The sequence below is a fragment of the Miniopterus schreibersii genome (assembly GCF_964146895.1).
Source record: "Miniopterus schreibersii genome assembly, chromosome: 13".
Classification (NCBI taxonomy): domain Eukaryota; kingdom Metazoa; phylum Chordata; class Mammalia; order Chiroptera; family Miniopteridae; genus Miniopterus; species Miniopterus schreibersii.
Genome location: NC_138113.1, coordinates 21,698,092 through 21,713,216, shown reverse-complemented (window position 1 = coordinate 21,713,216; position 15,125 = coordinate 21,698,092). Strand labels below are relative to the sequence as shown.

Here is a 15,125-nt window from a genome sequence, read left to right as displayed (position 1 = left end):
TTTAAAAAATTAGTTTCTCTTATGTATAACATTCCACAGTGAGTCTTTGTGGTTAAAATGTGGTTTCCCTGAACATGCGCTTTGTTTCATAAGTCTCACTCTGGTTTCAGAAAGGCTAGGACAGTATCATTTCCAGGCATTCTGATTTAACGATGCCCTTTGGTTCTTCTGTGGGATGCTCAGACAGGCTGAACGTTTAACTTCCCTTTGAGTTGTTTCTTTTTCCCCCTTTTTGACAAGACGTGGTTCTTTTTATCCCCATACGTGAGTTTACTGGTTTGGCTATGATTTCTTGTCTGTGCTCAGTCTTTCATGACTTTGGTCAAACAGAAAAATATCCTGCTCAGCTGCTTTTTCGGAAGGAATGGCCACAGGATCAGGGAACTTCGCTCTATAGTTGGATTTATTTTATTTTTTTTAGTTTACATTTTTAGGCCGGGAGGAGAGTTATTTGATACTAATACAGGTTTGCTTCATTTGAAGAAAACCATTTTTTTTTTCAAGTTTTTTATTTGAAAAAAATTCAAGTCAACAGTGAAGTTTCAAGAATAGGTCAATGCACAGCCTTGTCCCCTCTCCCTAGATTTATCACTTGTTTATATTAATGGCTTCAGTGGGTTCTTGGAAACTGCAGCTTTAAGTGAAATGACATGTAACAAAACCAATTTTACCACAGGCTGATTGATATAAACAAGAATTAAGTTTCTGCAGCACACTTTTGGCTACAAAAACATCACCAAACTTCTAAATAAAGACCTAAAACACTTCTAATATTAAACATTGAAATAAATGTGAGATATATGTACATTTAAGAAAGATTAATAAAAACAAGTAAGATAATTCTTTTCTAACCAATTTATTCCAGTTAGGGTCTTGGGTAGCCTGAGCCCATTCTGGCAGCTTAGGGGACAAGGTGGGAACCCACCCTGGACAGGACACCCTTCTGTTGCAAAGCCATTCACACTCCCACCCACACTCACTCAGACTGGGACAGTTCAGACACACCAGTTAACCTCACATGCGCATCTTTGGGACGTGGGAGGAAACTGGACAGCCCATAGAAAACCCATGCAGACATGGGGAGAGTTGACAGACTCCACACAGAAAGTGCCCCTTCCAAGGAATTGATTTTTTCCTCCCCTCATCAGTGTTATAAAGAAAGGATGTTGGATGAAATGATGTTATTCAAGAACCTACCATATTTGCTTTATTTCTCTATCTTACTAATTTTCTAACCGTAACACACTGATCAAATTCAGGAAATTTAATGTTGATAGAATGCTATTATCTAATGTACAACATATATTCAAATTTTGCCAGTTGTCCCAATAAGTGGCCTTTTTTTAGAAAACAAAATTTTTTCCCCCCCGTAATCCAGGGGCCAGTCTAAGATCATATATTGCATTCTGTTGTTCTCTTTTCGCCACCTTTAATCTGGAAAGGGTCTTATTTCATGACTAACATTTTGGAGGACTGTATCTCAGTCTTATTGTTTCCTCATGATTTCATTCAGCTTATGCATTTTAGTAGGAATATTGCATAGGAGATGTGATATTTTTCTCAGGGCCATCATAGCAGGAAGTACATGATATTGGCTTGTTCCATTATTTGTGATGATAAATTTGACCACCTGTTGAAAATAGATGTGGGAAGCCAAAAAGTGACTTCCAAAAGATAGCCACATCAAATCCTTAGAACCCATGAAAAAGATTCTTTGCAGATGTGATTAAGTTAAGGATCTTAAAATGAGATAATCTTGGATTATCTTGATGGGCCTAAATGCCATCATGGTGGTTATAAGAGAGAGGCAAAAGGAGATGTGACACATAGAAGAGGAGGAGTCAGTGTGACAGGAGAGATTGGAGTGATATGGCTACAAGCTGTGGAATCCTGGCATCCACCTGAAGCTGAAAGAGACAGGCATGAGTTCTCCCTTTGAGCCTCTACAGTGGGCATGGCCCTAGCACCTTGATTTTGTGTCTTAGCTTTCGCTCTGAGAGAGTAGATATCTGTGCTTTTCAGCTACCAAGTGTGTGGTAATTTGTTACAACAGCCACAGAAAATGTATATAGGGGCATTCATCAATTTAGAGAATTTCAGTGGTACTACAACTGAACTTAGAAAATATGGTTTTACCTAAGAGTGATTGCTTATCCAATTAACAAAAAGTTTTCTATACATTTAATGCAGTTATAGTTGTACCTAGGTATAGGGGAGGTAACTTGATACTGGTGACTTTTCAGTTGAGAGTTTAATATATTTAAGTATACTTTAAAGGTGAAGAACCTGAGTCATCTTCCTAATTCCTAATGAATGAGTTACATATAATTGGGCAGTGACTGACATTGCATTATTTCTGTTAATTAAACACTTTGGGGGTAATGCAAATGGTGCAAGCCATACTAACCCATTAACTTTATTTATCTATCTATCATCTATCTATCTATCTATCTATCTATCTATCTATCTATCTATCTATCTATCTATCTATCTATCTATTTATTTAAACATGTCTTTATTGATTTCAGAGAGAGGAAAGGAAGGGGGAGAGAGAGAGATAGAAACATCAATGATGAGTCATTGATCGACTGCCCAGCCCTCAACCCGGGCATGTGCCCTGACCGGAATCGAACCTGATCTCCTGGATCCTAGGTCGATGCCGATGCTCAACCGCTGAGCCACGCCCAGCCGGGCTCTAACCCATTAACTTTAAAGGAGACTAAAGAGGCATGACCATGAAATACGGGATGGGAAATGTAAATTTATTCTTCAACTTTATCTCAAGAACTTAAATGTGGGTCTCTGTATTATTTTATAGAAGTCTGATTTGGGGTTAGTTGAATGGTTTCTGCCTTTCCTCAAGTATGTCCTGGTTCAGGAGGAATAAGCCACATGCATCTTTCTTACTCAGAATGAAATATCTCAGTATTCATGGTGAAAACTCAATTCCACACTTGGATTAAAGGGGTTAATTCAGCAAATATTTATTTCGTTCTTATTTATGTCATGTAGCCATGGATTCGCAGCATACAGAACAAAGTGCTTTCCATTGTTAAGCTTAGATTTTGGTGAAGGGAGTCAGACAGTAAATTACCAAGTAATACGTAGAACTTCAGATGGGGGTAAGTACTATGAAAAAATATTTCAGGAAGAGAAGGGGAGGGAGATGCAGACTGCCTGGGAGGGTGGGGAGTGCTGGCTGCTTCTGCAGAGAAGGCTTCATATTTGAGCAGAGCTCGTAAACAACCACTGGACAAGGGAGAAATCACAAGGGAAATGAGAAGATACTTTGAGAGGAATGAAAACAAAAACACAACATACCACAATTTACGGGATGAAGCAGAAGCAGAGCTCATAGGGAGATTTATAGCTGTGCATGCCTACATTAAAAAAGAAAAAAATCTAAATTCATAATCTAACAGTTTACTTCAAGGAATTGGAAAAGAAGAGCAAACCTTACCTAAAGCCAGCAGAAGGAAGGAAATAATAAAGATTAAAATGGAGATCAACAAAACAGAGTATAGAAAACTATAATAGAGACACAACAAAACCAAAAGTTGATTTTTGTTTTTTTTCAAAGATCAACAAAATTGACAGAGCTTTGGCTCTACTGACTAAGGAAAGAAGAAAGAAGACGTAAGTAACTAAAATCAGAAATGAAAGTAAGGATGTCTCGACTGGCCTTACAGAAATAAAAAGGACTCTAAGACAATGCTATAAACAATTGCATTTCCAATAAATTAAATAACCTAGTGAAATGGACAGATTCCTGGGAACATAAAATTACCAACTCAAGGAAAAATAGAAAATTTAGCCCGGACTGTGTGGTTCTGCCGATGAGCATTGACCTAGGATCCAGGAGATCAGGGTTTAATTCCCCGTCAGGGCACATGCCGGGGTTGCCGGCTTGATCCCCAGCAGGGGGCATGCAGGAGGCAGCCGATCAATGACTCTCATCATTGATGTTTCTCTCTCTCTCCCTCTCCCTTCCTCTCTCTGAAATCAATAAAGACATTTTAAAAAAAGAAGAAAATTTGAACAGACCTATAGCAAGTAAAGAAAGAGAGTCAGTAATCAAAAGCCTCAGCAAAGCCCAGCAGTGGCTTCACTGGTGAATTCTACCAAACATTTAAAGAAGAAATAACACCAATCCTTCTCAAACACTTCCAAAAAACTGGAGAGGAGGGAACATTTGTTAACTCATTCTGTGAGGCTAGCATCACCCTGATACCAAAGCCAGACAGAATCCACAAGAAAACTATAGACCAGCCTCCCTTATGAATATAGATGCACAAATTCTTAAAGTACTAGCAAACTAAACCTAACGGCATTTTAAGAGTATTATATACCATGACTAAGTAACTGGAATTTAATCCCAGGAATGGGAGGGTCATTCAGCATAAGAAAAAAATAGTTAATGTAATATACCACATTAGAACAAAGGAAAAAATGTACATGATCATCTCAATTAATGCAGGAAAAGCATTGGCAAAATTCATCACCCTTTTGTGATAAACACTTGGTAAACTAGGAATAGAAGGGAACTTCCTCAGTATGATGCAGAACATTCATGAAAAACCCACAGCCAACACCATGTCATACCATTGGTAAGGACAAGGCCTTTCTCCTAAGATCAGGCACCAGACACAGGTGCTCACTTGGACCACCGCTCCTCCCCATTGTAGTGAAAGTTTTAGCCAGAACAACTAGACTAGAGAAAGGAAACCAGGTATCTGAATCTGAATTAAGAAGTATGTTTGAGCAGAAGTGTTGAAATGACTAAAACCTCATTTCTTGCTCTAGGAATTTCATGGGGTTATACTAACTTGTGGGTTAAGATTAAATTAAAAACTGATTTATATTGAACAACATTCCTCAAATTAAGTAAGCATAGGAGTGTTTTCAGTTATCATCAGGGTAGGTTGTTAAATGCTGTTGAATATCCCTCACAGCCTGCTGTGAAAACCATTGTTTGCCACAGTTGTTCCATCTTGATCTTTGAGTTAAATGGATGCAGTGACTGCCGTCATTGTTTCGTGATAGTTTTTCTGTTCATTTCTTGGTTGGCTGAAATTCGTCTTTCGTTAAGAAGAGTTGGGGAAATGTAGTTCTTAACTTCTGCACATTGAAATGTTTATATTGCTGTTATACTTGATACTGGAATAGGATTTTGATGTACAATTTTTTATCACACCTCTTCCCCTGAGGATTTTGTAAGCATTGCTTCACTATCTTCTAGCACTACCTGTTGCTGTGGCAAAGAGAGAAGCCAGACTAATTTTTTTCACTTTGTAGATGGATTGAGCTTTTTCTGCCTGATAGACAAAAGACTCCTTCTTTATCTTTGGCTCCCAGTAATTCTGTTAGGCTGTGTCATTGACTATTCACTGTCAGTGCACCTAAGATGTGGTAGGGTTTTGGATCCTAGGTCAAGAAGTTTTATGAAGATTTTTTAAAAGATGTATTTCTTAATTTATTGTTTTTTATTTATTCAAAAAATAACTTAGGCATCTGTTACATAATATGTAACCTTTTATAAGAGAATGAAGTGGTTTTAAACAAATTTTTTAAAAAGTTTACTTCCTATTTGGAAAGCTGTAATACTTATTACTTTATCATTTTAGGAAATAAAATAATGGAAAAATTATCCTTTTATGCTGTTATGAGTAAAGTATAAAGTGTGAATTTTTGTATGAATTTTCTGTAAATTTGGCTGAATAACTTCAAAATCTTGATTCCCTTTTCTTTTTATTCACTTTTAAATCTTTTTGTTTGTTTTTGTGTGTGTGTTTTTAGGTCAAGTCCAAACAGTCTATCAGCTGAGTCATGATATTGATGTTGGTCGTTTCCAAACACTATTGGAATGTTTTACCAGCACTTTTGAAACAGTGAAACTTTTAGCATTTGATCTTCTGATGAAGTTGCCAAAAACAGTTGTACAATCGCAGGTATTTGGACTTTTCTTGTGTAAATGTGTATGCATGAAAACTTGAAAGCAACAGATAAAACAGTCAGCGGATTGTCCAGGCTCTTTGCATCTGCCCTCTTTCATTTTCTGGCTGTTTTGGTTATCATTAATCCATCTACTGTTGTGGGGTGGTGGGATAGGAGGTGGGGGAGGAGGAAATATCGTAAGAGAAAACAAAGTCCGAATCAGTGAGCTTTGTTTTTTTGTTTTGATTAAAACTGGAGGTGTAGGAGGCAGTAGGTTTTATTGTTTACGAGATGATTGGCAGATTTCAGTTAACTGTGGCCTCTCCAGTTTCCTTGGGCATGTTAATAGTTGATCAAAACACATCACTTACAGTAACTTGAGTAAGAAGTTTTGAGATAATCTCCCTGCTTGGTAGACTGGGAAGCTGAGTGTTAAGTGCGGTAGAAAACATGTTTCTGATCTTCCAACAAGCAATAGCTAAACTGAGACTGAAACTCAGAGTACTTGAGGTTAAAACAGTTCTGTCCCTGGGCGGTCTACTCCATCCCCAGCTCTCACTCTCTTCCTGACCCTTGACACTTCCCACCTTAGGGTGGGAACCAAAGATGGGTTTGGGAATAGGGGCACAGCATGAGGATGGGTCTGCAGGGGGCTACCTAGGTCAGTGTTCTGCTTTGCCCTTTAGGTTTATTCTGGGACTGTTAGGTTACCAGCAGCTGTGGGGTCTCTGGCTCTAGAGCTTTGCCTTGGCTTTCTGTTAGAGCTGTTAGGCCAGGGGTGCCTGCAGGGGCTGCAGCTGGGGCCTAGGGCTCTAGCTATTAGGCTTTATTTAGGGCCTGGCAGCTTGTAGGTGCAGTGGGATTCTGCAGGAGCACATGCCAGAAAGCTGTCTGTTCCCATGGCTTCTAGATGGCATTGCAAGATCTCATAGTATCTTTTCTAACTTGGATCCATATTGGAGTTGCTTTCCAGTGTTCACCTATCCCTGTGGTCTTTCTGGTGCCCTGGTAAGCAGAAGCTTCTTTGGTGCTTCAGCTTCTAACTTGTACCATATAGAGTTCTTCAAGAACATACTTCCTCTTATTCATTTTCTTTCTCCTCTCCCACACCTCCCTCTCCCTTACTCCTTACCTTTCATCACACTGTAGCCTTGTAATATACATTTATATTTATATTTATAAAATTATGCCTCATTCTTGGCAAATATTTTGAGAGTTTCTGGAGTGAGGAAGGTACATTATAGCACCTATATGAAAGACCTGTTCCTTACATGAATTATGAAGGGTCCTCAGGGGGCCTCTGTAGCTCCAAGTTGATAAACATGTGATTGGTATAGAGACAATAACCATGGAATTCAGAAAACTTAGTAGCACGTATGGCTTGCTGTAGGATTTTGGTGGTTCTAATATCTGGTCTGGCTTACATATTAGTAAAATGAACTTAGAAATAGGCATTCAAGATTTTAAAATATTAATTACATACTTCCAAAGTCTGTCTTTGGGTATGCCTTCTATTAATATGTAATTAACTTTTTAATATAGTTAAATTTAAAACATTTTCGAATGCTAATCTAAGCTAAGGACTTGTATATATATGTGTATATTTATGTATATGTATATATATATATAGTATATGTGCATATATATAGTACGTGTGTGTGTGTATATATATATGTATGTATGTTTGTATATGTATATATAAAGTCTCTTGCCCTTCTTGTGGAGCTACATATCCAGGGTCTTTATATCATATTTTGATTGAGCTCAGATGGTAGAATAAAGATATTTTATATTCCAAAGGCTATCAGAGACTTAACTGTCAGTTACAAAAAATGGCTTATATGCTTAATTGGTTCTTTCAAATTCTATTTAGAGTTGAGCTTTTGGTCACTATCTTTAAGTTTTTTTAGGTTCTAAAAAATTAAACATATGAAAAGGCAAAGAATTTAAATGGAAATAAACTGATATTTGAATTAGTACATTTGACGTCATTAATCATGAGTGTACCTATAGTGAAATCCAAAATTAAGTTTAGAATGATTTTTTTCTTATATTAGACATCATGGAATAATCCTATTTGAATCAATATTATTGAGCAGTGAAACCCTGAGTTGCAGCATGGGGAACATGCACCTTTGTCAACCTTGGAGTTGGGACAGGACCCACGTCTTCTGTCCTCGGCCCACTGCCTTCCCATCCTTTGTTCTGTCTTTAGGATGGGCTGTGTGAGTGGATCTGTATATGAGATATAGGTGTAGGAGCTCTGACGCAGAATTTCTGAGGCTTAACTGATTATTTTCCATGCATATACATGGATCTTTGCCAGGAACAGCCTGGTGGCTTTGCATTTTTGTATGGGTTGGTATTTTGTTCCTTTGAACTAGCTCTATGGGAAGGGGAAGGAAGAAGGGCAGGAGTATGCAGCCCAGGTAAAACTACCCTGTATATGCAAAAGAACTCTGGTCTATGTAGAAATAACGGAGACAATCTGGCTATAGTCATAGCAGAATTCTGCAGGAAAAAGTAAACTTTTGCTGAAGAAAGAGGTACTTTTTAAAAAAGCTTCATCAACATTGAATTCCCCAACTGATATTAAGACCCGAGTCACTAGAACTGATTAATAATAATCATTAATCACTATAATAAAAACTCTAACCTATATTTAGGGAGAAGGGGAATTAATGTTCTTATTGAGTTAGAGTTATGTGGCAGGCCTCTTTTTAAATATGTATTATTCCTTCAAATTAAAGAAATGTTTTCGTGACAGTTACTGAGTATGTGCTTTATTCTAGGATTCAGAGAAACTGCAGGGTTTATTCCAGGCAGCATTGGCGCTCAGCACCAGCACCAAACCATATGACTGTGTCACAGCTTCCTGCCTACTGAACTTCTTGATCTGTCAGAATGCTCTGCCATCATCTCTGTCCGCTTACTTAAAAGCTCAGCAGGCTGCTTGTGGAAATGGAGATGAGGCCACTGCTGTGGTGGAAAGTAACACATTAATAGGTTTGTACTGAGTAAATGACCTTTTGCTCTTATTTATCAAAACCAATATCTTACACGCATTCACTATTCATTGGGTTAGAATATTTAATGGTTAAACATTTCTTTGTGGTTTTTTATTGAGGAGTTTACGAGCATAGTAGTTTACCAGCATATAAAAATACCACTAGTTTCTCGTGCACATAGTTTACTCAGCTGTAACATTTGTTTTTAAACAGATGTTCATGTTAAATAAGTAGATACAAATGTACAATAATAAAGCTGTTATTGAACTCTTTCTGTACTAAAAATTACTTTATTTTCTGCAGAAATTTTACCATGACTGTAGCCAGATCGTCTTTGTTGTTTCTGTAGAGAGCAGAGCATTCCTTTGTCTGACAGGGTTTATGTTTTAACTGCCTTGTCATACCCCTGCTTTTTACTCTTTCCATACAACCAGTTCTAAAATCTAGTGTCTGAGTTAGTTTAGATCTAGTGATTTTCAACAAATATTTGTTAAGGATTTATTTACTTAATTTTATGCTAGTAAATTTCCATTTTTGAATTGTACTGGAAATAAGGACAGATAGGGATTTTTACTTTTAAAAAAAAAAAGAGAGAGGTCAGATAGAGAGTTGAAAATTATTTTCTCTAAAGTTTTAAAACGTTATGCAGTATTTCAAACATTCAAAGAATACTTAAATATATATAGGATTTAAATAGTAATAATATAAAAATTTAACAAGTTTTGTTCCCAAGCTAGGTAATAACACCCAGCGTAAGAAATACAACAGCGGCCATACCTTTGAAGGCTCTTCTTTATCTTAGCTCTCTCCCCACCATATAATTCCTGTTCTGTGTTTTATATTAATCTTTCTTCTTGTTTTTACCAAGGTTTACCACCTGTGTATATATCATTAAACAATATATTATTTACTTTTACATGATTTTGAATTTTATATAGATACTACTATATATTATATACATTTACTAAAATTTATTAATGCATTTTCCTGTTGATGGACTTCTTTTTTCTAAATAAATAATGCCAATGGGAACATTCTCATACAGACTTTCTAATGCACATATCTAAGCGTTTATAGTAAACAAACAAGTAGACTAGCCTAGACATAAAATATGTGCATCTTCAACTTTACTAGATGATGCCAAATAGATTTTCAAATTAGACTCCCACCTACAAATTATGAGAGTTTTGTTGCATCACATCATCACCATAACTTGCTTTTGTTAGATTTTAAAAATTTGCAGAATATAAAATGGTATCTCATTGTGGTTTAATCTTGTCTTTTTCTGATTACTAATGTAATTGAGTGTCTTTTTATATGTGTGTTCACTTTTCCTCTTTGGTGAAATGCTTGTTGATGTCTTTTGTTCAGTTTCCAATAGGGTTGTCTGTCTTTTTTCTGTTGATTTTTAGGAGTTCTTGATATGTTCCTGATATTAATAATTTACTAGTTATGCACAGCTCTAAAGTTTAAAATATAATCCTCTCCTTCTGAGTGGTGAGAGGAGACATCTACCATGTGGGATAATTGGATATCCTCATGTAAAGGAATAAAATTAGACCTACTACCTCATACCATATAAAAAATTAGCTTAAAAATGAATCAGAGGCCTAAATGTTAGCACTAAAAGAGAAAACTTAAAAGAAAACATGGGTGTAAATTTTTGTGATCTTGAGGTTGGTAGTGGTTTGTTAGATATGATACCCAAAACATAAATAACAAAGAAAAATTAGATAGATAAATTGGACTTCATAAAAATTTTTTGTGTCAAGGTCACCATCAAGAAAGTGAAAAGAGCCCTGACTGGTGTGGCTCAGTTGGTTAGAGCGTCATCCTGTACACAGAAAGGTCACAGATGCAATTCCCAGTCAGGGCACATACCCAGGTTGTGGGTTTGATCCCTGGTTGGGGTGCATTCTGGAGGCAACTGATACGTGTTTCACTCTCACATCGATGCTTCTCTCTCTCCTTCTCTCTTCCTCTCTCTCTTTAAAAAACAACATAATAACAGAAAGTGAAAATAAGATGTTCAGAATGGGAATAATATTTGCAGATCCTTTGTCTGATAAGGCATTTGTATCCAGAATATATAAAGAGCTTTTACAGCTCACTAATAAAAGGATGTAACCAAATTTAAAAGTGGACAAAGGATCTGAATAGGCATAAAAAGACAAACGTGAACAATAAGCACATGAAGAGATGTTCTATTCAACATCATTAGCCAATCAAATGCAAGTCAAAATCGCAGTGAGGAAGTACTTCATACCCTGTAGGATGATAAAAATGAAAAATAGACAGTAGCAAGTGTTGCTGAGGCTGTGGAGAAAGGGATCCCTCATAACTGCTGGTGGGAATGGAAAATGGTGTAGCCACTTTGGAAAACAATCTGGCGGTTCCTCAAAAGATTCAATATAGAGTTACTATATGACTCCACAGTTCCACCTTTTGGCATTGTCTTAGTGAGCTCAGGCTGCTGTAACAAGATACATAGACTGGATAGCTTAAACAGACATTTATTTTTTTCAGTTCTGGAGACTGGGAAATTCAAGATTAAGGTCCTGAGTGCTTCCATCCCTGGTGGGGACCTTCTTCCTTGCTTACAGACAGGAGCCTTTTTGCTTTGTGCTCACATGGAGGAGAGAGAGACAACTCTTACCTTTCTTCCTCTTCTTATAAGGACGCTGATCCCATCAGGGAGGGTCCCATTCTCATGACCTCATGAAAACCCCACCTCTAGATATCACCACATTGGGGTAGGGCTTCAACATCAATTTTTGGGGTGGGGATACAAACATTCAGTTCATAATGGGCATATACTTAAGAGAAATGAAAACTATGTACAAACAAAAACTTATACACAAATGTTCATAGCAGCACTATTCATAATAGCTAAGAAGTAGAAACAGCCCACATGTCTATGAGTTGATGAATGGGTAAGCAGAATGTGGTATATCCATATAATAGACTATTTATTATTCATCTGTAAGAAAGAATGAACTCTTTTTTTTAAAAAAATATATCTTTATTGATTTCAGAGAGAGAAAAGGAGAGGGGGAGAGAGAGAGAGAGAGAGCTGGAAACATCAATGATGAGAGAGTCATTGATCAAGCCCACAACCCGGGCATGTGCCCTGACCGGGAATCGAACCCTGATCGCCTGGATCCCAGGTCGACGCTTAACCGCTGAGCCATGCCTGGCCAGGCAAGAATGAACTCTTGATACATGCTACAACATGGATGAACTTTGAAAACATTATGCTAAGTGAAAGAAACCACATGTTGTATGATTCCACGTATCTGATATGTCCAGAACAGGCAAATCTGTAGAGACAGGAAGTAGATCAGTGGCTGTCTAGAGCTGGAGAAGGTGAGCGGTGCTGGGGTTTCAATGAGGGAGAACAGAAATGTCCTAAAATTGATTGTGGCGATAATTGCACAGCTCTGTGAATATACTAAAGACCACTGACTTGTACACTAAATGTATAAATTATGTGGTATATTATTTATATCACAATAAAGCTATTAAAAAACTCTGCTATCCAAACAGCACATGGCACATGGTTGGGCCTCAGGTCTAATACTCCAGGGAGAGGATTCTAGGAGGAATGATTCAGTGAATGCTGTAAATGGATCCAGGAAGTTAGGGAAAGACACTTAGTTCTGCCTTAATTAGAAATGGGTAACAGACTGGATAACCTTGAAAGATCTTTTTTAAATTCAAAACATCTAGTATAAAGATCAGTTGAGTAGGGTGTTTTCATGGTAATTCTTCTGCTGTTCACAAATTTATAAGTGTGCTTTGAAACTTGCATTACTTTGTTTTGTTTTTTGTTTGATTTTCCTAGTTATCAAATGCTTGTTGGAAAACCTTGAGGAAGAAATATCTCAGGCTGAAAATTCTCTGCTTCGGGCAGCAGCAGCATTTCCAATGTATGGGCGAGTTCACTGTATAACAAGGGCTTTGCAGAAGTTACCTCTAAAGTAAGTGTATCCACAGTTCTCTCCTGAACACTTATTTCTGGCCTTTAAACTCTTATTGGAATGTGTCCTGGGAAAGGAATGTATGACCTTACAGATAATGAAAAATTAGCTTAAAGATGTACATATATACACATTTTTATTTTGTAAATATAGATTGCATAAATTTGAACCCAAATTTTTCCAATTCCTTTTATCTATTCATTTCTAGTTACAAAATGTGATGTTTACTTTAGTATAAACGTCCCTAATGGCCTTGTTGCAGCAGCCTGCAGCTGGTGAGTGAGTGGAGACCTGTGGTGGAGAAGCTCCTTTTGATGTCCTACAGGCTTTCCGCTGTGGTGGCTCCCGTCATTCAGAGCTCGTCCCCAGAAGGCCTCGTCCCAATGGACACTGATTCAGGTCAGCAAACAAACAAAGCTCCACTTCATATATTTTCCTTTCCTTTAAAATTTTTTCCCTAATCATTTCTTTGGAGAGTTATACATGCTAAATAGGGAGAAAAGCAATTTTATTAGTGATATTTCTGTCTTTTAAAAAATATTTTTAAGTGTTACAAAATGAGCGAGGCACTTCCTTCCCTGGGGTAAATTGGGCTTTCTAATATTGTCATTTCAGAACATAACCTACCAGGTAATTGCTGGGACTAGGAGAGTGGGTGGTATAAATTACAGACATGGCAACTGATGGGATTCAGTCAGTGAAGGCAACATTTTAGGAATCTGAAAAGGGCAAAGATCTTTTAATTAAAAAAAAGGGGGGGGGGGCCGGCCAGGTAGCTCAATTGGTTAGAGCGTCGTCCCAATACACCAAGGTTGTGGGTTCCATCCCTGGTCAGGGCACATACAAGAAACAACCAATGAATGGATAAATAAGTGGAACAACAAACTGATGTTTTTCTCTCTCTCCCTCTCTCTCTAAAATCAATGAATAAATTTAAAAAAAATATGGGGAGATACTCACAATGCCCCCAGTTGATAGGAACTTCATCTGTCTTTTCCCTCCCAACCCTGTGTCTTTGCAAATGGCCCTACCAAGGTCTGTTCATGCAGGGTAGGAGCCTAGGGCTGCTTGACATCTTGTGCTCCTTATATTTAGCCTGTCTCTACATTCTTTCAGTGTAACCCTTAAATATCTTTCAAATCTCTTCTTTTTATCTGCATCTTTTTACATTACTCTAGGCTTTTATCTTATCTTGTTTGTACTTCTCCAGGGGCCTCTCAACTGGTTTCCCCACATCTACCCTTATCTCCTCCTTGCTACACTGAAAGTAATCTTTTCTAATCATATAATTCATCATGTTACACATAATCTTTACTTGACCCTTGTGCCCTGCCCCACCCTACCCCCCTCGTTTAAAATACTTTAGTGATCTCAAACCAGGTCATGCAATAGTTTGGCTCCTGCTACCTTGCCAGCCTTGTCTCTTACTGCGCTCACTTCTCATAGAGCGCTGCTTCATGATGCCGCTGCAGTTTAACAGGGATCTTGCCTATGTTTTTTCCCCCTTGTGCCTGGTAGAAATAGGTACACAATAAGTATTTGTTATAATGAATTAATCAGTTAATGAACAGTTTCTAAAAGGGTGGGAACTAAACTCAGTGCCTGGGATGTCTTACGTGGTATCTAATGATACACCTGTGCTGCCGTGGGCCAAAGGCACTGGCTGTTAGCACCTAGAAAATCGCGAATTTTCATTTGGTCCGGAAATAAAGACTGGAGTACAAAAGAGAGCCTTGTATTAAAAACACGCTGAATATATCCTAAACACACCGTGTCATACAAGGCAGTACCTTGGGCTGATAAGTAACCTGGAGGTGTGTGTTTGCATAGAAAATGTTAGATTTTGTTCTTTACTAAAAATGAGTTGGAAAATTGGTGATGGTTCATGATATTAAGACATAGTGATTTATTTACTTCGGCTGACAATCTAAATACCAAAATTTGGTGCCTTAGTTTTCCTACTGAGTACATAGGAATAAAGAACACCCAGTCTTAGTGCTGATATTTGGATCAGGCAAGTACCAGCACAGGGTGGGGCAAAAGTAGGTCTATAGCTGTTTGTATGGAAAATAATACAATAATTAATAAAGAATAATACAAGAATAACTTTGTGTTTCATGTACTCACAACTGTAAACCTACTTTTACCCCACCCAATGTATTCTGGATGAGAAATCTTGACTATTTGTTGTCACCTGTTGTGA

The 15,125-nt window shown here is 37.5% G+C and overlaps 1 protein-coding gene across 3 annotated transcripts in view; it reads left to right on the top strand.

Annotated features, from left to right (window-relative positions):
* The window catches only part of THADA (THADA armadillo repeat containing), a 267,741-nt gene that overhangs the window by 21,293 nt on the left and 231,323 nt on the right, over positions 1 to 15,125 (top strand). For 2 of the 3 annotated variants that reach the window (XM_081155905.1, XM_081155906.1), the window contains exons 16-19: positions 5,797 to 5,948; positions 8,727 to 8,940; positions 12,787 to 12,922; positions 13,185 to 13,321. In XM_081155905.1, the coding sequence (XP_081012031.1) occupies positions 5,797 to 5,948; positions 8,727 to 8,940; positions 12,787 to 12,922; positions 13,185 to 13,321 (639 nt within the window). The remainder of the gene's footprint in view (positions 1 to 5,796; positions 5,949 to 8,726; positions 8,941 to 12,786; positions 12,923 to 13,184; positions 13,322 to 15,125) is intronic. The other variant, XM_081155904.1, reaches the window with a different exon arrangement.